General features: G+C 48.6%; 1 protein-coding gene and 1 long non-coding RNA gene across 5 annotated transcripts in view; one reads left to right on the forward strand and one right to left on the reverse strand.

Moving 5' to 3' along the window:
• Hlcs (holocarboxylase synthetase) overlaps nt 1-24410 on the reverse strand; it is a 198659-nt gene that overhangs the window by 167801 nt on the left and 6448 nt on the right. For 2 of the 4 annotated variants that reach the window (XM_052741251.1, XM_052741250.1), the window contains exon 2: nt 1118-1252. In XM_052741251.1, coding sequence (XP_052597211.1) covers nt 1118-1252 — 135 coding nt within the window. Of the gene's footprint in view, nt 1-1117; nt 1253-3549; nt 3745-13611; nt 14027-24410 lie in introns of those variants that run through there. The other 2 variants (XM_052741252.1, XM_052741253.1) reach the window with 2 other exon arrangements.
• On the forward strand, nt 4107-11289 carry LOC128112275 (uncharacterized). Its single transcript, XR_008218931.1, has 3 exons — nt 4107-4172; nt 9875-9983; nt 11069-11289. It is a non-coding gene; the product is annotated as an uncharacterized LOC128112275 (long non-coding RNA).

Genomic DNA, 24410 nt, shown 5'->3' on the forward strand with positions numbered 1-24410 from the left:
TGGTGAGGAGCCGTGAAAATGAAGACGCACAGCGAACGCACTGGGGGGCTGGGTCGATCAAACTTGTAACTTCATGGAAGAGAGAAGGAGGTGAAGAGGAGTCGATTTCTCTCTCTCTCTCTCAAGCAGATGATAAACAAGGTTTGGACCTGTGTCTGAGTCTGAAGTATTTCCAGTAAACTCCAGCCAAGACATCCAGGAAGGAGGCAATTATGGAAGTCAGCCCTTTGGGGTACCAGGAAAAGGACGAGATAAGGAAGAGAATACCAGGATGGACCAGACCACCTGGGATAGAACACGGGACACTGTTGCCCAAGTACATTTCACTCTCACACTCAGTGGGTGGAGGCACTTGCTGCCAATCCCAGCACTCAAGCTGGATCCCTGGGGGCCAGCACAGCAGAAGAAGAGAACCGAGTCCTGGCAAGCAAACCTCAAACTTCATGTGCTAACTTCACATGCACACAGTCAATCAATCAATCAATCAGTCAGTCAGTCACTGTAAAAGAAAGCAAACTAACAACAACAACAAAAAAAAACTATATAAAGTGTAAAAAAAAAAAAGGGGGGGACTGGGGAAAAGGCTCCATTGGTTACCTGCTCACCATGCTGCACGAGAACCTGAGTATAACCCTAGCACCAAGTTAAAATCCAAGCCAAGAGTGATGCTGCTCCTTCAAACACTTTGGGAAGGTGGAGACCGGCAGACTGCTGAGCCTCAGGTCCCAGTGCCAGACCATCTCAAACACAAGGTGGACAGAAACTGAAGATACCCAAGGTTGTCCCCGGCCTCCACATGCACCGAACACACAAACACACATGCACAAACACACACACAAATGCACGTACATGCACAAGCAAAAACAGATGACACTAATTTTACTAGTGTATTTTACATATATATATATATATATATATATATATATATATCTCCTAATATACCCCCAAAGAAAGGAAGCCACCCATAAAGCCCAAGAAAGAACATTCATTAAAAATAAATAAATAAATAAAATAATAAATAAATAAATAAACAATAAAAATTTTAAAAAAAGAAAACCCACTCAGGTGTGGCCGAAGACACACCCTTAAGGTCCCACCAGTAGAGCATGGCACTCACTGTTTCTGGAGACGATGGCTTCTGGAAACTGTCGCCTTGTGCCCAAATGCTCTCTGTCACAAATGCTATGTGCTCTGCCTCAAGTATGAAGGGAGAGACAAGAAACAGGGCCCATTTGTTCAAGTCATCAATAGACTACAAAGAAAGAAAAGAAAAAGAGGACTCAGTGTCATTCCAGGCCCCGATGGCCACTTACCTCCACAGCCTGGCATACATACCCTCCCCCTGCTTCCTCAGGTAAGACCTACACATGTATCCGATACACTTCTGCAGACCCCTCCAACCAAGCATCAGACCGTGGGGGTTTAAACCGCTGTATGGTTCCTGGTCTGGCTCACAAGGATTTCAAAGTCTCTGGATATCTGTTCCATGCAGGTAATTCTGACAGTTTCTTTCAGCTTAACAAGTATGAGCGCTCCGAGTCACTGGAAAGTACGTGTACAGTGAGGCTTGGAAGCGCATGCCTGGCAACTTCTCAAAGTCACATAATCGTCAAACCCAGAGACTAAGCGACTTCAGGAAAGGGCCTTTCCAACGTGCTTTAGAGGAAATGTGGACCCCAGTGGGGTTTTTAATAGCGGATTAGATGACTGGTTAACAACCAGAGTAGCTGGCCCTTCTCACATGTTCAAACAAAAAAACAACTGTCCTCTATACAAATAAACACACTTTTGTTCTTACCATTAATCCCTAAACTACACTGTGTAATAACCATTTCCACAGCTTTTGCCCTGGATCAGGTATGGGAGACCTAGAAGGACTCAAACATAGGCAGGACCCACACAGAACGCAAAGATCATGTCACTGTATACAGGGACTGGCCATCCTCAGGTGTGGGGAGCTTGTTTAGGTGAGCTATCAGCCTTGAAATTCCAGTTCCTTTATTTTCAGATTTCTGGGAGGAGGACTGTAATTTGATTTTAGAAGGTTTCAGTCTGCCAAGTGGTGGTGTCTTACACCTTTAATCCCAGCACTTGGGAGGCAGAGGCAGGCGGATCTCTTAGTTCGAGGCCAGCCTGGTCTACAGCTCAAGTTCCAAGATACCCAGGGCTACACAGAGAAGCCCTATCTCCAAAAAAAAAAAGGGACACCCAGAGCAGAGAAAGCAGGACTCTAAGGCTGCAAGAAGAACCTTCTCAGAACCACAGCCCTGCATAAAACAGACAGCAGTGAGGTATGAGCAAAGCTCCGGGCTGAGAGACAAGGGGCTGCCTGTGCAAAGCAGGGGTGCGACATGGGGCAGGTATCCACAAGGCCGTCCCCACTTGGGGTAAGAGCCAAGTAACCCGTTTAGCGTAGTGAGCAGGCCAAAGGGGTCATGAAAATGTTCAAAGGTGTCTAGGAAAACTTATTTCTCAAAATTTCTACTCTGATATAACCGCAAAGGTTTTGTGTTAAATAATCAGCTTAGAAACCACCCCAATGGAAAGATCCACCCTCACTTTTCTCCAGTTCTGTGATCTCTATCAAGCAGTCTAAGAGAATTTAGGCCCGATGTTCTAAGAGGAGCAGTGTCAGCTTCCACCACACCTGTCTTGTTCCAGGAGGTGCTAGTCACGGCTAGACAAAGTGTCTATATACTTAGGACACCTGAGAACCCTGAGTGTTGTTCACACTGTAGTTCCCTTACACTTATTTGTGTGTACAAGTGTCTTGCCACCTTGTGTATGTGTGCACCTGCGTTCCTCGGATCCCCTGGAACCAGAGCTACAGATGGTTACAAGTCACCTTGTGGGGACTGGGAACTGGACACGAGTACTCATGGGGGCAACAAGTGTTCTGAACCCCTGCACTGTATTTTTTTTTAGTTAGAGTGTTGTCTTTGTTAATTTCCTGGAAGCACAATTCCATCCCCATACCTAAGCAGCTTGACAAAAATATCCAGCCTGAAGTAAGATTGTGATTCCTATATGGGTGTTATGGTTTGACATCTATGAAAAAGAACACTCATTTTAGTGCTAGAAGTGAGGCAGCTTTCCAGAAGGAAGCGGAACGGGGGAAAGGCCGTTGAGAAGCAGAACACTGTGTGATGTTCACAAAAACAAGTGATGTCCAGAAGCACAGGGTAGGAAGTACACTGTGCAGTCAGGTCCCTCGCCTGCAGCCGGCCTGTGCAAACGTTTGGCCGTTGTCCCCTTCCCAGTGAGGGGGCCGCGGCCATCACCCTCGGCACTGGTCCAAAAGCCAGCCCACGGAAACGCGAGGGTGCCAAGTGGGGTGTCCGGGGTGTCCCCGCTACAGCTGCAACCGACAGAAGACGCCGCGGGAGGGGCAGCTGGCCCGCGGCCGACGGCGCACGGCAGGGATTCCCGGGCTCCAGTCCACGCCAAGGCTTGCGCGCGCGCGCGGCCGGGGTGCAGACGCCGCCGCGCCGGGGTGCAGACGCCGCCGCGCGCCCGCTCCACGCAAAGGCGCCCCCGCCCGCCGCCCACCTGGCTCTCGCCGACGCAGAAGACGCGGCCGCCGCGGCTCAGGCACACGCGCGCGCCCCCGGGCTGCGCGGCGGCACGGCAGAAGGTGAAGGAGCAGCGCGAGGCGCGCAGCCGCCGCACCGTGGAGAGCACCAAGGCGGCCGGCCGGCGCCCCCAGCGCGCCCACAGGTACAAGTAGCACAGCGTGATGAGCATGGCCGGCGCCCGCACCCGGCCCGCGCCAGGCCCCGCCCCGGCCGGAAGCCGGGCTTGGGGAGGGGGTGGAGTGCGCGTGCGCTGCGGGAGGGGCGGGGCGGGGCGGGGTGGGGGCGCCGGCCGGGGAAGGATGCAGGGGAGGGATGCGCTGGGGGTGCAAGGGATGCGGGTTGGGTAGGAGCTGGGGGCGCCGGGACTACGGAGAGGGTGACGCGGGGACGGAGGGGCTACGGGAATGGAAAGGCCGGGCCAGGACTGAGGATGGCCCTGGAAGAGAGGTTACTGACTCGTCTCAGGAGGCCGGCTGTTCAAGACAGGAGTCGGGAGGGAGGGAGGGAGAAGACAGGAAAGTGGAGGTGTGCCCTAAAGATGGAGAGACCCAGGCTGCACCACTAGAGGGAACTGGGGAGGTGACCGAAGCTGTGCTGGTAACTTACAGGAACAGGGGCATGGAGGAACCTGGAGAGGCCACTGCGGGGGGTGGGGGGGTAGGGGGGTGATGGAGGGGAGAGTTTGATGGGGAGAGGGGGTGATGGACAAGGGAGAGTTTGATGGGGGGAGGGGGTGATGGACAAGGGAGAGTTTGATAGGGGGATGGGGGTAATGGAGGGGAGAGTTTGATGGGGAGGATGGTGTGGAGAGGGAGAGTTTGATTGGAGGGGTGATGGAGAGGGAGAGTTTGATGGGGGGTGATGGGGGGTGATGGAGAGGGAGAGTTTGATGGGGGGTGATGGGGGTGATGGAGAGGGAGAGTTTGATGGGGGGTGATGGGGGTGATGGAGAGGGAGAGTTTGATGGGGGGAGGGGGTGATGGAGGGGAGAGTTTGATGGGGGGATGCCTAACCTAATCAAGTCAAAGTCCACCTCATGTCAACAGCCAATATTTGCTAATTATCTACACATTACAAATTAGAGAGCTAACACAGCCTCTATCTGGCCCAGCTGGAAAAAGAGGTGAGGCCATTTGATAATCTCATGCTAAGCCTTCAAAAGTACTACCAGGCAAATTACATGAATTCATATGGTGCACCAAAAGAGACAACATGTCTGCTACCAGTTTAACTGTGAGCCCAGTGGAAGAAGAAAACATCAGGTACAATTCACAGCGGCCTTGTCCCAGGGGAAACACAACGCCCAGCAGTTAAGAACAGCGGTTTTCTTCCCTTAAGCCTCTCACCTACAATGCCTCCGAGCAGCTGTGTCCAGTGGCTTGCTGCCTGACCCTTGCTCCCCCCGTAAATAGACAGCATAATTAGTTAAAAACCATCAGGTGTACCTCTCCCAAGTTTTGCCTAATCCAAGAATAGATTTTTGAAGTACACTGGCCAAGGATCTGTCCACTCACCCTGGGCGGTGGTGGCACACGCTTTTAATCCCAGCACTCAGGAGGCAGAGGCAGGTGGATCTCTGTGAGTTTGAGGCCAGTCTGGTCTACAGAGTGAGATCCAGGACAGGCAAAGCTACACAGAGAAACCCTGTCTAGAAACGCACAGAACCCCAGACTTTTAGTCAGATGGTATAGCAACAATAGATTTAACGGGAGTGTCCAAAAACAAATGACTGGGCTCATAAACAAGGTGCACGTCACTGAGAACAAGAAGACAGGGGGCTGGAGAGATGGCTCAGAGGTTAAGAGCACTGGCTGCTCTTCCAGAGGTCCTGAGTTCAATTCTCAGCAACCACATGGTGGCTAACAACCATCTGTAATGAGATCTGGTGCCCTCTTCTGGCATGTAGGCAGAATACTGTATACATAATAAATAAATAAATCTTAAAAAAAATATAGATGAGGTCAAGCTGAAAATTAAAAAAAAAGAAGAAGAAGACAGACTAAGGGATGCAAAGAGTACACTCCCCTAGTGGAAGGGAATTCCTGCAGGGAACTAGTTTGTGCTGGATAATTACACGTCAACTTTGTAAGCCAGGGTCACTGGAGGGAGCCTCAATTGAGAAAATGCCTTCTTAGGATTAGGCTTTAGGCAAGCCTGTAGGGCAGTGGTTCTCAGCCTCCCTAATGCTGCAACCCTTTAGTACATTTCTTCATGTTGTGGTGACCCCTACACACATAAACTTGGGGAGGAAAGGGTTGTTTCAGCCTACGTCACCAACGGAAGCCAAGGCCGGAGACTGAAACGGAAACCGTGCTCACTGTCACTTACCACGGCTTACTCTGCTGCCTCTCCTCTACGGCGCAGGCCCACTTACCCAGGGCTGGCACAGCCCACAATGCCGTGCCACCACAGAGCTACATCTCTATTCTGATTCACTTTTATTTTTACTGTGTATTAAAAGAAAACACAGAGCTGACTGAAAATATTTTTCTGATCCCCAAATAAGAAAACATTAACTAAGATACCAAGTACACTGGGCCACCCAGATGACCTAGCCTGATGACCCGAGTTCAGTCCCTGAGACCCACATTGTAGAAGGGGGAAAAAAAATCTCATAATTTGTCCTTTGACCTCCACACATATGCTGTTGCATGTGTGCTCTCTCTCTCTCTCTCTCTCTCTCTCTCACACACACACACACACACACACACACACACACACACACATACACACACACACACACACACACACACTCACACTTAAAAACTACCAAGAACATTAATTACAAAGGAAATGGCGAATACACTAAAATTAAGATCATCGGGCTGGAGAGATGGCCCTGCAGATAAGAGCACTGGCAACTCTTCCAGAGGACCCGGGTTCAGTTCCCGCACCCACACTGTGGCTCACAGCTGTCTGTGACTGCAGCTCCAAGGGATCCAACACCCTTTTCTGGCTTCTTGGAAACCAGGTACACACCTGGTACACAGACATACATGTAAGCAAAACACATACAGACATAAGAGAAAAACTTCTAAAAATAAACGTAAATCAAGACCCTCCATTTATTTAGAGGCACTATTACCAAGGGACACACTCTGACAGGAGAGGGAGCATCTAAACAGAAGTAATGGATAAAGGGTTCAGATCTGGAGTAAACCAAGAATGCCCAATTGTAAGAAGAAGAAGAGGACGAGCACGTCACAGGCAGATGACTGACAGCCTGATGCTCGGCTCCCAGATGTTAGGAAATACAATCCTGATGAGAACCGGTTTAAACCCACCTGACTAGCCCTGTGAGTCCACTTTTGTCCCCACCGCAGCAGCACTGTGCTGACCAGGTTTTCACTAGACAATAGAAACAGACAGAGGAGACCCGCTGGAGCTTGGTGAGGGTGCAGGGGGCCAATGAGCAGGACGGATACCTCTGCCTAGAGACAGATGTGCAGGGCAGCCACTGAGAGCAGCTGACTCTGCCACCACCACAGGGCTGGGCAGAGAGAAAGGGCAGTCCCCTTAGCTCCAGGGCTCAGGTCACATGATGGAAATCAGAACCCCCAGTCTCTTCCCAAGGAAGCTGGAACTCCAGAGGACCAAGACACCAGCAGGGGAAGGACGGGGGAAAGCTCCCTCCCTGTTCTTGTGGCCTAAGAGCCCTGTGACTACAGCTCCTTGGAATCAAATGGCGGAGGCTTTGGCACCCATGCGGTGGAGGCAAGGGCAGGAGATGGGGGACAGCCAGCCTCCGAGCGTTCTGAAATGACTCCAGGACTCTTTCAACGTTCCAAGTCCCGTTTCTAGTCCAGTGTTTATGGGAACTGTGGCCATCCTAACTCATACACTGAAGTCCTAACCCCTGGAACTTCACAAGTAGCCACTGTTATGCCCAGATTGCAGGGACTCCCAAAAGACCACCACGGAGACCGAATCCCACATGTAAAAGCAAAGAGCCTTTATTTCAAGCTTGGTCCCTCTGTCTGTCCGACACAGCGGTGAGAGCAGAGAGCCCTGAGCTCAGGTGGGGCAGAGTTTTTAATCATAGCAGAGGTTTGGGTGAGGGGATTTCTAGGGTCCAGGACCCTGATTGGCTGACAATTGTCTAGAGATATTGGTAAAACAAAAAATAAGTGTGTGCTAGACTCAGGGACATGTGGCCACCTTACCTAATGGTTGGAATGTTTGGGATGTCAGGTACTTCCTCACCCCGGGTGGATCTCTGGGTAGTATCAGCTTAAGGCTTTTCCTGGATCTGGGTGTTGCCTGCCAGTAAGCCTGTCACAGAAGCTGTGTCTGGGTCTAAGCCTGTCATGGCTGCTGTGTGGTCAAGCTGTTTTGGGGCCCCTCCACAGCCATATTTAGAGGTAAAGCCTGAGAAGAGGCAATTAAGGTAAAAGGAAGGCATATGAGTGCCCCCTAATCCAGCAAGTGTGAACAGTGTCCTTACAAAGGACATAGACATGCAGAGGACACAGAGATATCATCTATACCCAAGGAGAGGAGCCTCAGACAGAAATCAACCCTGGCTGCCCCTCCATGCTGGATTTCTAGCTCCCATGCCCTGTGGTACTTTGTTGCAGCGACCTCGCAGATGGGTGCCTTTGAATCACCAGGCCTGGGTGAGTCTTTGCTCCAACCCCCCTCCCAATATTCATTATCTGCCTTAAGGATCCCGCCCACCCTGCTGGCTTCAGCCACCCCCACCCCCCACCACCACTGTGAAGCTTCCTGTCCCAGGCTTCAGTGCCACATTGTCACCTCCACACCTCTACACTCGCATAGCCAGATGGCACTTCAAAGGCAACTTGAATGAAACCAAATGCATTTTTCTCCAACAAGTTGGCTCTTGATCTCTTCTCTGTAGTCTGTGCTTGCAATGGTGTGGTCTCCGTTATGCTATCGACCAGAATTTAGTCATGTTGGAGCCCTAACTTCCTCTTGCCCCCCATAACGTGTTTCTACAGCAGGATGGCGACCACGTTTAATCTTTCCGCTCCTAGAAATGAACAAAACGGCACCTCCTTGGCGGTGCCCTTCTGCGGTCCTGCCGCTGCGTCATCCAGCTAGCCTACATTTGACTTCCTAGGGAGCCGGCTCAGATCTTGCTGATCCCTGACCTCGGGGAGCTCTGGCGTTTAAGGCCATACACTATGCCTGCCTAGCCTCACCTCCCGTTCATTCACTCGCCACTCCACATTCACCTGTACCCACCACACACCTGGCGCTGTGCCAGTCATTTCATACACTCGGGCCTCTCAGTGAGCTTGTGCTGTGACTTGATGCTGTTTGTCCCTGAAGGGTCATGTGCTACAGCAGCACTTCTCAACCTGTGGGTCATGACCCCCTTGGGGATCTTTTACAGGCGTCGCCTAGGACCATCAGAAAACACAGATATTTACATTAAGATATTCATAACAGTAGCAAAATTACAGTTATGAAGCAGCAATGAAAATACTTTTATGGTTGCGGGGGGGTGGGGGGGGTCACCACAGCATTAAAGGGTCACAGCATCAGGAAGGTTGAGAACCACTGTGCTGGAGGCCTGGTCCCCAGTGCCGCAGTAATGGGGGCAATGGAACATTTAAGTCAGAACCAGCAGCATGCACGTGCAACCTTCTTACATTGCGGCAGACACTTCCATCGCAAAGCTTCACACTTCAGAACTGGACAGCTACCAGGAAATAAAAAACCATCTCACAGTGTTGTCAGTAGTTTATGATTTTGTGTTGGGCTGCATTCATAGCTGTCCTGGGGCTGCAGGATGGACCTGCCCACCTAGAAGAAGGCAGGTAGGTCACGGGGGATTGCCATCCCCAGAGAGGACTAGTGTAATGCCCACCGGACTCAGGTCAGCTCTCTCAGAATGTGATGCTGCACACAGCAGCAGGGGTACTTGCACATGCCTGTTTCCCTCTGTTTCCCAGAGAGCCCTGCAGAGGCCAGACTGACTCACGGGGCAGCCTAACCTTGGCCTTCAGACCCAAAACTGTCAGCTGAATAAACTTCATTTATTCATTACCCAGCATCCAGTTTTTGTTACAATAACATGAAACAGAGAGGCATAGTGACTCAAGCTGCATGGGAGGCTGAGGTAGAGGATCATTTCAGCCCAGAGGGTCAAGACCAGCCTGGGCATAGAAGGAGATCCCTCCATCAAAAAATAAAATGAAATACCAGAAAACCGATATACTCTGGCTATTATGGCCATCTTCCTGCAGAGGATAAAAGTGGAATTTAGAATAACTTACCCCAGGTCTCAATACCCAGTGAGGAAGCTAAGGTATGACTTTATGGCTTTCCAGCTCCCTGGATAAGTGCCATCTGTGGGCGAAGAATGTGCTGCTGTACATGGCAACCCACAAAGACGAGAATCAACAGCCAAGAGCCAAGACGTGTGCTGTGGCTCAGGAGGTAAATGCACTTGCCACACAAACCGGAAGATCCGAGTTCAGTCCCTGGAACCGACATAAAAGACTACACCGTAATCGTCCTCTGTCCTTCAATACATGCTGCTGGCACTCACAGCTGCTGACACACGTGTATACACTTCATCCTCCTCCTCCTCCTCAAGATCCACAAGCCAACCTTACAGAAGGTTAGGGACAGCCTTTTGTATCCAGATTAGAGGAGCTGGGACTGTCCCTAACTTGGGCACACCCAAAAGCTGTGGGTGGGAATTATCAAGGTCACCTGGGGAGACACTTAGCTCTGAAAGTGCAAGTGCATGCTGTAAGGAAGAGGAAGCCTGGGATGGGCTTTCTGTACAGTAGCTGAATGTCAGTAATTCACTGCCAGCTGCAGGAACTTCAAGTAATGGGAAACTAAAGTTAAAAATTAAAGGTCTCGGCAGCCAGGAGTGGTGGCTCATTGCCTATAATCCTACTGTTCAGGAGACAGGAGTATCACTGTCAGTTTGAGGCCAGCCTTGAGTGCCCAGGTGGCCTAGCATAGAGTAAGACCCTGTCTGAAAAAGAAAAACTTCAATTAAAAGCTTAATGCCAGGCACAGTGGTATGTGTCTATGACCCCAGCACTCAGGAGGTGGAGGCTAGCCCAGACGACAAAGGGAGTGCCAGGCCAGCCTGAAACATAATGAGAAACTTGCTTAAAAAATAAGGCTGGCACAATGCCTCAGCAGGTGTGGTGGTCTGAATGAGGATGACCCCCAGAGGTTCATATAGTTGAATGCTTAGTCATAGGGGAATGGAACTGTTTGGGGAGGATTAGGAGGTGTGGCCTTGTTGGGGGAGGTGTGTCACTGGGAGTGAGCACTGGGGTTTCAAAAGCCTATAGGCCCAGTCTCTCTCTCTCTCTCTGTCTCTGTCTGTCTGTCTGTCTCTCTCTCTCTCTCTCCCTCCCTCCCTCCCTGCAGACCAGGATGTAAAGCTCTCAGCTACTGCTCCAGTGCCATGCCTGTCTGCTCCCTGCCATTATGGTAATGAGTGAATCCTCTAAAACCGTAAGAAAGCCTCAGTTAATTAAATGCTTTCTTTACAGGAGCTGCCTTGGCCGTGGTGTCTCTTCACAGCAACAGAACAGTGACGAAGACAATGACAGAGCAGCTTGCTGAGCAAACCTGGTGACTTAAGCTCAATCCCAGGAACCCACGCGCAAATGGGAGACGAGAACCAACGCCATAAACGTGACCTCTGACCTTCAAGAGCAGTGGCACATGGGTGCACACACATTAATTAATTAAATGAAGGTTTGAAACACAATGTGGAATCCTGGGTTGGATCCTAGATCAGAAAAAAAGGACAGTAGAGGGGGAAATTGGTGAAACTTGGAACCCACAGTTCAGTTCATGTGTTGCACTAACATTATTGAGTTAGGATTGTGTAAGATGTCAACACTGGTGGAAGCTGAGAAGAGTTGAGAAAGAACTCTCAGTACTATCTTGGCAACTCTTTTGTAAGTCTAGCATGATTTCATTAGCACTCCTTTTCTGTTCCTAAATAGCTATGTAGCTGTGAGCAAGTTACTTCATCTTACTGGGTCCCAGTTTTTCACCTATTAAATTAATAATAATAATAATAATAATAATAATAATAATAATGAAGCTGAGTGGTGGTGATGCATGCCTTTAATCCCAGCACTCAGGAGGCAGAGGCAGGGGGGAATCTCTGAGTTCAAAGCTAGCCTGTTCTACAAAGTGAGTTCCAGGACATCCAGGACTGTACAGAGAAACTCGGGGTCTCAGAAAACCAAAAATAAAGAAATGAAATGAAACGAAAGCCAGGCATGCTGATGGAGGCATGCAGTCTTACTCAGGAGGCTGAGGTGGGAGGATCAGGCATTAGAGGCCAGCCGGGGCCACAGAGATAGCCTCTCATCCTGAGTCAGCAGGACGGTTTCATGGGTAAAGAGCTTGCTGTGCAGGCCGATGGCCTGAGTTCAACCCCCTAGAACTCATGTAAGGGTACAAGGGGTGAATGAACTCTACAAGGTTGCTCTGACCTTTACATGTACCACCATGGGATGCATGCACCCATGTACATTTTTTTAAATTTATTTTTGGTTTTTCAAGACAGGGTTTCTCTGTGTAACAGCTCTGGCTGTCCTGGAACTAGCTCTGTAGACCAGGCTGGCCTCACACTCACAGAGATCCGCCTGCCTCTGCCTCCCAGGTGCTAGGATTAAAAGTGTGCACCACCACTGCCCAGCCATGTACATTTTTTGTAAAGAAATCACATGGGGTAGGAGAGACGGCTTGGCAGTTAAGAAAGCACACTGCTCTTGCAAAGGGTCCAGATTCCATTCCCAGCATCCACATGGTGGCTCACAACCATCCATAACACCAGTTCCACGGGATCAGTTGGTCTCTTCTGGTCTCTGCAGGAATGCATGCACATGACACACACATACATATATTCAGGGAAACACTCTTCACATAAAATAAAAAATTTTAAAATAAAAGAAATATTACTTTTGGGCCGTGGTGGAGCACACCTTTAATCCCAGCACTTGGGAGGCAGAGCCAGGCGGATCTCTGTGAGTTCGAGGCTAGCCTGGTCTACAGAGCGAGATCCAGGACAGGCACCAAAACTAGACAGAGATACCCTGTCTCAAAAAACCAAAAAAAAAAAAAAAAAAAAAAAAAGAAAGAAATATTGCTTTAAAAAAAGAAAACCTCCCAATCTCAATTTTTTTAAAGGAGAAACACAAACTTAGATAGTTTCCAGTTGCTTCCCTCTGCACCCCCCACTCTGGCGCTCAGATCCCTCCCTACACAGCTGCAAGATGACTGACTCAGTTTGCGAGGCATCTCCACATCCCTGGTGTTCAACACTATGCCTGCACCAGTGAGTGCTCAACACAAGTTTCTGCAACTAAAACTCCATTTTTTTTCTCCCAAGTAGGCACAACTGACATCTCTTTTGCTTACTCGGCTACTAGAAAGCAAAGTGCTCACAAAACTTTGTACATTGCAAGTAAATCCATCTTCACCCAGCAGGGGAGAGTGGATGGACCTTTACAACCACAAGTCGGCACCTGGGTGGAGGAGGGAGGCCCCATCCAAACAATCAGAGGGGACCTGGGGGTGCGGGGTGAACAGACACAGCTTCCCGGTGAGAGCCCAGAGCTCACTTCCTCCTGCCCACCTTCCAGCATTCAAGGGTTTCCAAATCAAAACCCCCTTCGTGGATGGTGGATGGAGCTGAAAAAGGGTGAACCCCACTCCCATTTCCTCAACAGGGGTGAGGTGTCCCCCACATTCGTAAACTGTAAACACAAGTGCCAGCCAAGAGAAGCTGACTACTGAAGAGGCAGAGAGAACATGATGCAGCTGGACTGAACTGGCTTCCAGATTTTGGCCCTGAAAAAAATGATAGTATCCAGACCTGGTAGAGCAAAGCCAAAGGGTCCCCGCTGTGAAGAAATTATTCCTGTCTATAAATAACTCCCCCTACGGGGACAAACAGAAACATCAAAGGCTGGACACTCGAGCAGGAGCCAGGCTGGGCTGGCCGGCGAGCCCCTGGGGAACTAGAAAGGGAGTGTGTCCCCAGCGGGAGCTACCGTCAGCAGGCAGCACGTACCTCTAAGGCCCGGGAGTCCACGGCCCCTCACGGGTGCTCCTGGCCCACGGGGCTCCTGGCCCACGGTGCCCCTGGCCCATGCTACCGGCAGCTCCAGGAGCCAGTAAATCGGCGAAATGCACGGGAGTGGGGCGGTGCGTCTTCACCAACCACGACGCAGGTGGCGGCCTCGTGAGCAGGAACGGACCCTGGGAAAGGGCCAGATCCCTGCGGCCCCAGATCCTGGCCACACCCCAGCCAGGCTCGGGCAGTGCCAGGGCTACCTCTGGCCACTCTCGGCTGAGACTCGAGACACCACCAGGGCCCGCTGCACACAGGGTCGCTCCTCAGAAGTGTGACCTGCCCTACAGGGGGGCGAAGGGTCCCTGCTTGTCCTTCAGGGCTGCTGGCCTCAGAGGTCACAACGTCACCCGCCTTGTGGGAGCCTACTGACCCTGTAATGGATGGCTTGTGCACCTGTGCCTGCGTGCCTTTGTGAGAACCCTCTGCGGTGGACGCTAGGACTGTTTCCCAGGCACACTAATAAACCCGGTGCAAAGTTTTGCTGAACCGGTGAGGGAGAAGCCAGCCCCTCTGGAGAAGTTCCTCCTCCCTCCTCTCAGCTGAGAGGAGGAGGTTCTGACTTAACACTCTCCACCTTCCCCTTCTCACCCTAGGGATGGGGAGGCCTGAGAGGGTCTTGATTCTGACCTCTGAACCCTGATCCCTTCCTTTTCAGGTCAACAGTTTCAAGAAGCCCCCACCCCATGTTTCCAGACTCGAGAATTTTGTGTGCTACTACTGCTACTGGGCACTGAACTTCAGAGTCTCAGGCACCCTAGGTACACTGCTACTACTACTACTATACAAACACACACACACACTCACACACACACACACACACACACACACACACACACACACACACACACACACGCCTTTGTGTTATTATTTTCAAACAAGGTCTTACTAGGTGATATGGGGGACTATGAGGACAGAATACAGGGGATGTGAGGACTATGGGGACAGAATACAGGGGATGTGAGGACTATGAGGACAGAATACAGGGGATGTGGGGACTATGGGGACAGAATACAGGGGATGTGAGGACTATGAGGACAGAATACAGGGGATGTGAGGACTATGGGGACAGAATACAGGGGATGTGAGGACTATGAGGACAGAATACAGGTGATATGGGGGAAGAACTATGGGGACAGATAGGAGAATACAGGTGATGGGGGGGAGACTACAGGGAGGGAGGTTTAGTTGGAGAGGGATGGAGGGGTAGGTATGAGGAGGAGATGGGGAACAGAAAACTAACACTAAGGATATTTAGGAAACCCAAATGGAAACCTATTATTTTATGTATATTTGTTACTTTTCTGATAAAACATGTCTTCAGATGCAAGCATGAAGCAGATGGTGAACCGGAAATGGGGGGAGGCTATGAAGTCTCAAAGCGTACTTCCTCCGGCAAGACCACACCTTTTAACCTCCCCAAACAGCACCACCAACTGGGTACCACGAGTTCAAATACATGAGCCTATGAGGGGCATTTCTAATTCAAACCACCACAGCAAGCTTCGTGTGTGTGTGTGTGTGTGTGTGTGTGTGTGTGTGTGTGTGTGTGTGTGTGTGTCTGCCTCCTGAAGCCATAGGTTAACAAATAAAAACCCCAGTACCAGGTACAGGATACCTCCCCTTGAGTTGTCGGTCAGAAGTGTCCCAGAGCCCCCCAAATGACACAAGCTATTGCTGTGTTCTTGACTGACCCTCAGCACTTGATGGTAAGACCCTATTGCTGAAGACGACACACAGTGGTCACTGGACATGGAGAAATCAAGTTAGTACTGACCAGGGAGTTTACTCCTGCTAGCTGGCTTTCATAGTGCTAGAAGGTACTATGTAGGCTGCATAGGGGGAAATTCATAAATAATCATCCCAGCTCCGAACCCTGTAATCTGTAATAATGAGCGGTGTGGCAAGATATACCCATGCATGAACCAGTGGCTCAGGGAGATAATGTTAGGGAGATAATTAACCACTTTCTGATTGGATTTAAGCCAATCTCCACGGGAGGAAAGGTACACCTGGTACTGTGAATCTCACCAAGAAGCGACGGTTGGGAGGTCACAGGCCCCAGGAGTGAAGCACTGGCTGCTATTCTGCTGAATGGAAATAGTATCAAGCCACCCTCCAAATTCTCACCCTGCACCCATAGATTAGAGCAGCTCCCAGACCTCAGAGACGCTTCCTTGTGCAGTGGACAGCAGTTAATACAAACTTCACAAGTGGTCAAACAAAGTGCAGAGAGTAAGTGCAACGAAGTGCTCTGCACAAATGTGACGTCCATATACAGTACAGCGTATCACACACACACACACACACACACACACACACACACACACACACACACGTATGAAGTGTAATGGCACACAGGACCTGAGAGTTAATATTAGTAATCAAGATTGCAGTAAAACACCCGTGAGGAGCTGGAACGAGACGGATCAGCGGTTCAAGGCATGGCCTGCTTTTTGCAGATGACCCAGGTTCAATTCCCAGCACACACGTGGTGGCTCACAACCATGTAACTCCAGTTCCAGGGGATCTTCTGGCCTCTACAGGCACACAAGTGGTGCACAGACATATATGTAGGCAAGACACCAAAACACATAAAGTAAAAATAAACAAATCTTTGAAAACAGACAACAAGCCGTGACTGCAGCAGTCATCCAAGGAAACCTGGAATACTTGGAAGTGCAACCAATAAATGTGACATCGCTTTTGAATTTATTGTTATTCACACATTGTGACACTGTGGAAAGACAAATGTACATATGCTCCTGACATCGAATGCTCACACGAAAATAACGCTCAACTTTTTTCCAAAGTATCAGCATTGACCCACATGCCCATTATCAGTGATCTTTGTTTTCAACTCAGTAATTTTAGGCCTTCCTGCCTCTCCTCCCTCCCCCCACCCCCGTGCGCCATTCAGATTTTAGATTTCTACTGATTTTCACAACTGCTGTGGAGACTGATGAATCTCTGCACAGAAAGCTTCACACTGTGGTGCTTGGGAAAATCTCATGGCAATGCACCAGCTAATTACAAATACCTCATTGTCCAAGCTCTAAATTTAGGTCAGAGCAGGCCCTAGGATAATGGCAGGGGCGTTATTAACCTGCAAAGTCTGATGTAAGCTGGGGGTGGGGCCTTCCTGGTACCACAGGCTCCTTTGCACAAAGCACACACCTGCTTACGGAGAGCATGGCTATGTGTACAGCTCTGCTCTCACCTGCAGTGTTCCTAACCGCCTTGCATTTAAATCAGCCCTTCTCCTCACAGACAGTAACACTTACACTTCTTTATTTGGTAGTCATAATCTAGGCATTGCTGTGGGATGTTCTGTATGTCAAATGTGTTGCTGATTAGTCAATAATTAAAACACTGATTGGCCATTGGCTAGGCAGGAAGTGTAGGCAGGACAAGGAGGAGAATAAAGCTGGGAAGTGGAAGGCTGAGTCAGAGAGATGCTGCCAGCCGCCACGATGAGAAACAGAATGTGAAGATACCGGTAAGCCACGAGCCATGTGGCAAGGTATAGATTAATGGAAATGGATTAATTTAAGCTGTAAGAACAGTTAGCAAGAAGCCTGCCACGGCCATACAGTTTGTAACCAGTATAAGTCTCTGTGTTTACTTGGTCGGGTCTGAGTGGCTGTGGGACTGGCGGGTGACAGAGATTTGTCCTGACTGTGGGCCAGGCAGGAAAACTCTACCTACAAATGGCGTCCAACGTGGTGGCAAGAGTTTCCACCTAAAAACCTGAGAAAAGATTCTAAAACGGAGCTAAAAACAGTTCCTAATTGTCTCTCTCAAATGAGCGGCAGCTGCTGGTTTGAGCTACTGGCGGGTTCCTAGCGTGCGTGCTTGACCTGCCTATGGCGGGAATGAGGCCTTTGCAAGTGGCACTTTGAGCTGCATGGTGGATTTAGCCTTTGCTGGTGCAGAGCAAAAGGGGAGGTTTCTGGGCTACACGCTGCTTGGCTAAAAGCATAGACCCCTGATAGCTCCCAGAGCTGGCGGTAAACCATGGCCATGTTGGGAAGCTGAGGTGGGTGGATCCAGCAGCCACAGCTGCTGCAGTTTAAGGCAATAGATTCACAATAAGACAGATTCAGATGTAATAGTTTACAATGTGTGTAAAAGATACGTAGGCTTGAAAGAGACAAAAAAGATGATATATAGAGTTATAGAAATAAATACATAGTTTTAAAAAATAAAGTCTTTAAAGAGACAGTAAAGGTAGTATAAAAAAATAAGCCACGTAAAAATGGATATTACACAGAGAATCTGCATTGTGTTGTCTTTGGGACTTTTAACTGCAGAAAAATATTTGATTGTAAAAGCTGTTGAGTTATGCCAAAATGTATATTTTAAAGGTGCCTTGACTTCAAAATTTGGATATAAGGATATGTTACTTTGGAAAGGAGACTCTGCTTTTGTTCCCACAGAAAGCCAAAGGCTATGGATTTGTTCCAGATTAAGATACATCAGGTTTGATCAGCCAAGACCCCCTGAAAGGTCTCCGATGACACCATGGCCCAGATGATCCAACATCCAGAATGATTTGAAAGCAACTGGCTCAGATGATACACCCTCATGGACTATTCTATAATTCTAAAATTTTCTTTGTATCCCCATAAGATACAGCGCCCCCCCTCCAGCAGGAAGTAGTAAGAGAAGCTACGCCCAAATTCCCAAATTATATGTAATTTTACTTTGTTAAGGTTAAAACCTTCCTTTTTGAAAAAAAAAAGGGGGGAAGTGCTGTGGGATGTTCTGTATGTCAAATGTGTTGCTGATTAGTCAATAATTAAAACACTGATTGGCCATTGGCTAGGCAGGAAGTGTAGGCGGGACAAGGAGGAGAATAAAGCTGGGAAGTGGAAGGCTGAGTCAGAGAGACACTGCCAGCCGCCACGATGAGAAACAGAATGTGAAGATACCGGTAAGCCACGAGCCATGTGGCAAGGTATAGATTAATGGAAATGGATTAATTTAAGCTGTAAGAACAGTTAGCAAGAAGCCTGCCACGGCCATACAGTTTGTAACCAGTATAAGTCTCTGTGTTTACTTGGTCGGGTCTGAGTGGCTGTGGGACTGGCGGGTGACAGAGATTTGTCCTGACTGTGGGCCAGGCAGGAAAACTCTACCTACAAGGCATTTACCTTAAAAATGTTAACAAAGGAGTAACAATATTTTATTTATTTATTGGTTTTTCAAGGCAGTGTTTCTCTGCAGCTTTGGCTGTCCTGGAACTTGCTTTATAGACTAGGCCTCAAACTCAGAGATCCACCTGCCTCTTCCTCTGCCTCTTCCTCTGCCTCTGACTCTGCCTCCTGAGTGCTGAGATTAAAGGCATGTGCCATCACTGCCCGGCTGAATAATATTTTTAAAAAAGTAACTTTCTAAGTTGGGAATGTTTACATGTTCAACATTGAGAACACGTTCTACAAATGTTGGTGCGTGCAGAATAGTACAGAATGATTTGAGATTACGCTACAGAGATCATGACCCTTCATCCATAAGCATTCAGGGTGTATTTCCTAAGAATGTTTCTCTTACTCAAGCATGCTGCAGTAACTGAATTCAGATTTAAATTGCCCCACAGCTAACATCTGCCAGCTCTAAGATTTTCCCAAGAGTATCAGACTGCACCTGCTGTGGCTTGGAGTAGCCTCCCAAAGTCACTTGTTAATTCTCACTTGGGGAGGTGATATTTAAGGGGAGGGGTGCTAGGTCATGAAGACCCTAATGAAGGTTATAAAACTGTCCATTTCATGAATGGTTTTAGGCAGGTCTGGGGGTGGTGCGGTTAGTTCTCCTGGAGGTGGCTTTTCTGGACAGTGACCTTTCTTCACTATACGATGACATTTCGGGTTATACATTTTGGGCACGTGGAGTCAGTTCCGACCTCCCTGGTAATGCTGACTTTGATCACACTGTGTAGGTGTATCCATGGGGGACACTCTGGGACTGTGACACTCTTTATCCCTCAATTATCCTTTTCACCCGATGGTTGTCACACCTGTGATTTGTCTGAGCCCACGACTGTCTCACGGAGCTGCTCCTCCAGCATTTCCTTGTATACATTTGTTTACATTTGTATACATTTGTTTACTATCAGTCAGAATCGTTTCTTCGACCCTGTTCACCTTTTGTTTTCAAGTTTCCTTTGCTTTTCACACTCACCCATGAGTGGTGGACTTGGTTTTCTTCTTCCATTCTAGTGGGGGGGAGCAGTAAAGAATGTGGGGGGGAGCACTGAAGAATGTGGGGGGGAGCACTGAGGGAGGTGTGGGGAGCACTGAGGCATGGGGGGGGGCACTGAGGCATGTGGGGGGAGCACTGAGGCATGTGGGGGAAGCATTGAGGCATGTGGGTATGTCTGCATAGGAGGGCACATGCATGTAGGTGTGCCTGCACAGGGGGGCACATGTATGTGGAAGCCAATCCTCAATCATTCTTTCACCTTATTCATTGAGGAAGGATCTCTCAATCAAACCCAGGGCTCATTGATATGGCTAGTCTTCCTAGTCTGCTTGCTCTGGTGATCCCCTGCCCCTGCCTTTACCCACAAGGCCTTCATGTAGGATCTGGGGCTCTGGACTCCAGTGCTCGCCCTGGCATGGCAAATGCATGACCTCCTAACCACTCCCCAGCCCCGAGTCTTTTATACTCGGTGCTATTATTCAATATCGCCATCATTCAGTCTCATTCTCAGGCTGTGCCAGGCTTGCCCACACAAGCTTGCCCACACAAGCTTGCCCATGCCCTTCTGGACTCTCCCCATCATTTGTTTAGGCATCTCTGTGCTTTCTGGAAGGAGCCATTCCTGGCCCATCTCTCACTGTCCCTGAAGGAGGCATTTCTCCAAGGACCTCTGGCTCCTTTCCACAGACAATGATATTTAAAAAACAAGATATGGGCCCAGGGAATGCCCTTTGCTATGGGTGGCCCTGTTCCCAGGCTCATAGAAATAGCTGCTTAAAAATAAATCCAAATGAACCGGGCAGTGGTGGCACACACCTTTAATCCCAGCACTCTGGAGGCAGAGGCAGGTGGATCTCTGTGAGTTCAAGGCCAGCCTGGTCTACAAATCAAGTTCCAGAACAGCTAGGGCTATAGAGAGAAACCCTGTCTTAAAAAAAACAAAAAAATAAAAATAAATAAATCCAAATGAAAAACCTTTCACTCCAGCTGGGTGTGGTGGTGCATTCCTTTAATCCCAGCACTCAGGAGGCAGAGGCAGGCAGATCTCTATGAATTTGAGGCCAGCCTGGTCTACAAAGTGAGTTCCAGGACAGCCAGGGTTTTTACACACAGAAACCCTGTCTCAAAAAAGCAAAACAAAACAAAAAACAAACAAACAAAAAACTTTCCCATTCCAATCTACAGGGTCCCCCTTTTCTCCTAGTGAGGCCCCTCGTTCCCAACACTATCATTCAACTTAATGGTTTACTTAAAACTTAATACACACACACACACATAAAAAAAATACTTAGAAAATTGCTGCATCAGACCATAACCAACTACCAAGTTCAAGGCCCTCTGCAGCTCTGCTGCCTAACTGACCATCAAGGCTGTGAGCACAAGTTCCTAGGAAAGATACATGTGTTGAAGAGTCTTCGGGCTGGTTGGTCAGAGCTTCAGGACTGTGGAGAGTTGGAAGGATATAGTTCAAAACCCAAAATGATCCTGGGCTTTTTTTAGTCCCCTTAACAACCTTTTACCACACACCTGTTCTCCTACTGTCCTCCTGACTATGGGTGGGACCTTTGGAATGTACCGACTTAGCAGACTACCAGCTTCTGGCAACCCAGAAGCTAAAATCACCATGAGCCAATCCGAGGCCTGGAGCAGAGCACTCTCCTCCGCTCGGTAGCCTGCCCACCCGAGGTCCCTGTCAGAACCTCCGCGAGCACTCGGCCCCCTCCTCTCACATCAACTCTGTCTGTGTGGTGGAAGACATGCTGTCACCCCTGGAACAGCGCATAGATGTTTTGCAAACAGAGCTCCTTAGAAGGCAAGGCCCTCTGGAGAAACCTATCCACTTGGCAAGGACCTACGGATACCATACGGCCAACTCCTGCGCTAATCCTAGGGAACTCATGGGCTTCAGGCCTCTGTAACTTTATGCTTATTCTTACAGTAACTCTTAGTTTTGCTTTATTAGTTGTGATTGTGCCTGAGTTTACTGGGAACAAAAGCCCGTACAGAAAATGTCTCTGATCTGTTATAGTAACTTGTTTCTCCAGTCACCCCTGGCTGCCAGTGCAGTAATCCTGAGTAAGCAGAAGGATCTCACTAAGGTTAATGACTATTGCTTATTTAATTCCAACAAGAGATAAATATACTCTAAAGAACTTAAGAACAAGGAAAACAGTTTCTTAAAAGATGACATTAAAAACTCATAGGAACATATAAGGAAAAGATATAGGACATGAAAGGTCAGACATTTCTCTGGCGCCAGAACACAAACACTTAGATATTTTTCCAATATTATCAATAAAGGATTCTAAAACTCCCATTTCCCTTAAAGAAGAGTACAAGTAGAAACTGCCAGAAAGAATAAGAAATTTAGTCCCAATAGTTAAAGAGTTAGGTATTAATGATTAATATTTTGAAAACTTATAAAGAAGAGGATTATAACTGTAATTCACATAATAAAGGTGATCTACAGATCACTTAGAAACTAGTATACGGGGCTGGAGAGATGGCTCGGCGGTTAAGAGCACTGACTGCTCATCCAGAGGACCTGGGTTCAATTCCCAGTACCCACATGGCAGCTCACAACTGTCTGTAACTCCAGTTCCAGAGAACCCTCACACAGACATACATGCAGACAAAACACCAATGCACATAAAATAAAAATAAATAAAAAAGAAACTGGTATACACCTGAAAATGATGTCCTAAGCATCAATAATACACTCAGCTGATTTCAAATTGTTAAGAACTGATCATAGGGCTTAAATCTCTTACTTTGTAATCGGATGTTTCCTGCTGGCTAGAGCACAGTATGAATAAGATGTGCCTAGCTAGATATAAACATTTGGCTTATATTGTAATGATACGGCGTAAAGGACAATGACGACATCAAGGAAGTGGGAAAAAAAGAAACTAAAATGTTAATGATCCTTGGAAAATGATTAAAGAGAAATGATTTGAAACTGCTCACACTTGAATGCATTAGGACTTTATAAAGACGGCCTGCGCTGTCCAGGCCGTCAGTTTGAAAGACAACAGGTGGCCAGACCCTCCATTCTTCGCCGACCTCCGTCCTGGCACAAGAACCCGCTGGAGTTGGACTCCGGCGTCTGTGCTTGCCCGTCTCCTACTGCTCAATGCAATCTTGCTGGTTTTTGTTTGTTTATTTTTGTTTTTTCGAGACAGGGTTTCTCTGTGTAGCTTTGCGCCTTTCCTGGATCTCGTTCTGTAGACCAGGCTGGCCTTGAACTCACAGAGATCCGCCTGGCTCTGCCTCCTGAGTGCTGGGATTAAAGGCGTGTGCCACCACCGCCCCGGCTAATCTTGCTAATTTTTAAAATATCTATTTATTTTGGTGAGTGGGTTTGGGAGGAAGGCTGGAGGGGCGGGAGGAGGGGGATCTGTGATTGGTATGTAAAATGAATAAAAAAAATTCTTAGAAAAAAAGATAGAAAAAACATTTATTTATTTTATGTATATGACTGACCTGTCTTCATGCAGACCAGAAGAGGGAATCAGATCCCATTACAGGTGGTTGCGAGCCACCATGTGGGTGCTGGGATTTGAGCTCAAGACCTCTGGAAGAGCAGCCAGTGCCCTTAGCCGCTGAGCCATCTCTACAGCCCCCTATCAACCTTGCCACTTTTAGAAATGCCATGCATGCCTCACCATAAAGGACTGAAGGTAAGAGACACTGCCCCTCCACATTATGTTCCCCACCCTGTAGTCACACCCTTACTGCCACACCCAGCACCACTCAAGATGCCGACATCTAGGATACCTTCGCTTCCTCTGCGAACAGTTCCCTGAGGCACTGCAACTACCTGATCTAGCCTCTTTACATCCATCCCAAGATGAACAGAAGCACAGCAGGGACCTGACCCGCTCCAGTTCCAGGGGATCTGGTGCCCTCTCCTGGCCACTGCGGGCACTGCATGCATATGGTGTGCTCGTATGCTGCAGGCAAACACTCACACACATAAAATAAAACCTTTTTAAAAAGGAAATGCGCAGCCGGGCAGTGGTGGCGCACGCCTTTAATCCCAGCACTCAGGAGGCAGAGCCAGGCGGATCTCTGTGAGTTCGAGGCCAGCCTGGGCTACCAAGTGAGTTCCAGGAAAGGCGCAAAGCTACACAGAGAAATCCTGTCTGGAAAAACCAAAAAAAAAAAAAAAAAAGGAAGTGCAGAGTTACCTGGACATAGTGGCACATGCCTTTAGTTCAGCATTTTGGAGGCAGAGGCAAGTGGATCTATATGAGTTCAAGGCCAATCTTTTCTAGATATTAAGTTCTAGACTAGGCAAGGCTAAAAGGAGAGACCATGTCCCCTCCCATCCCTTGCAAAAAGGAGGAGTAAGAGGAGGAGGAGGAGGAGAAGAAAGAATGAAAGATAAAATGCAAAGGTTTTTTGTTTTTGTTTTTCAAGACAGGGTTTCTTTGTATATCCCTGACTGTCCTAGAACTCACTCTGTAGACCAGGCTGGCCCAAACTCTGAGATCCTTCTGCCTCTGCCTCCCGAGTGCTGGGATTAAAGGTGTGTA

The sequence above is a fragment of the Peromyscus californicus genome, unplaced genomic scaffold (genome assembly GCF_007827085.1).
Source record: "Peromyscus californicus insignis strain IS unplaced genomic scaffold, ASM782708v3 Scaffold_16__1_contigs__length_79575227, whole genome shotgun sequence".
Taxonomy (NCBI): Eukaryota; Metazoa; Chordata; class Mammalia; order Rodentia; family Cricetidae; genus Peromyscus; species Peromyscus californicus.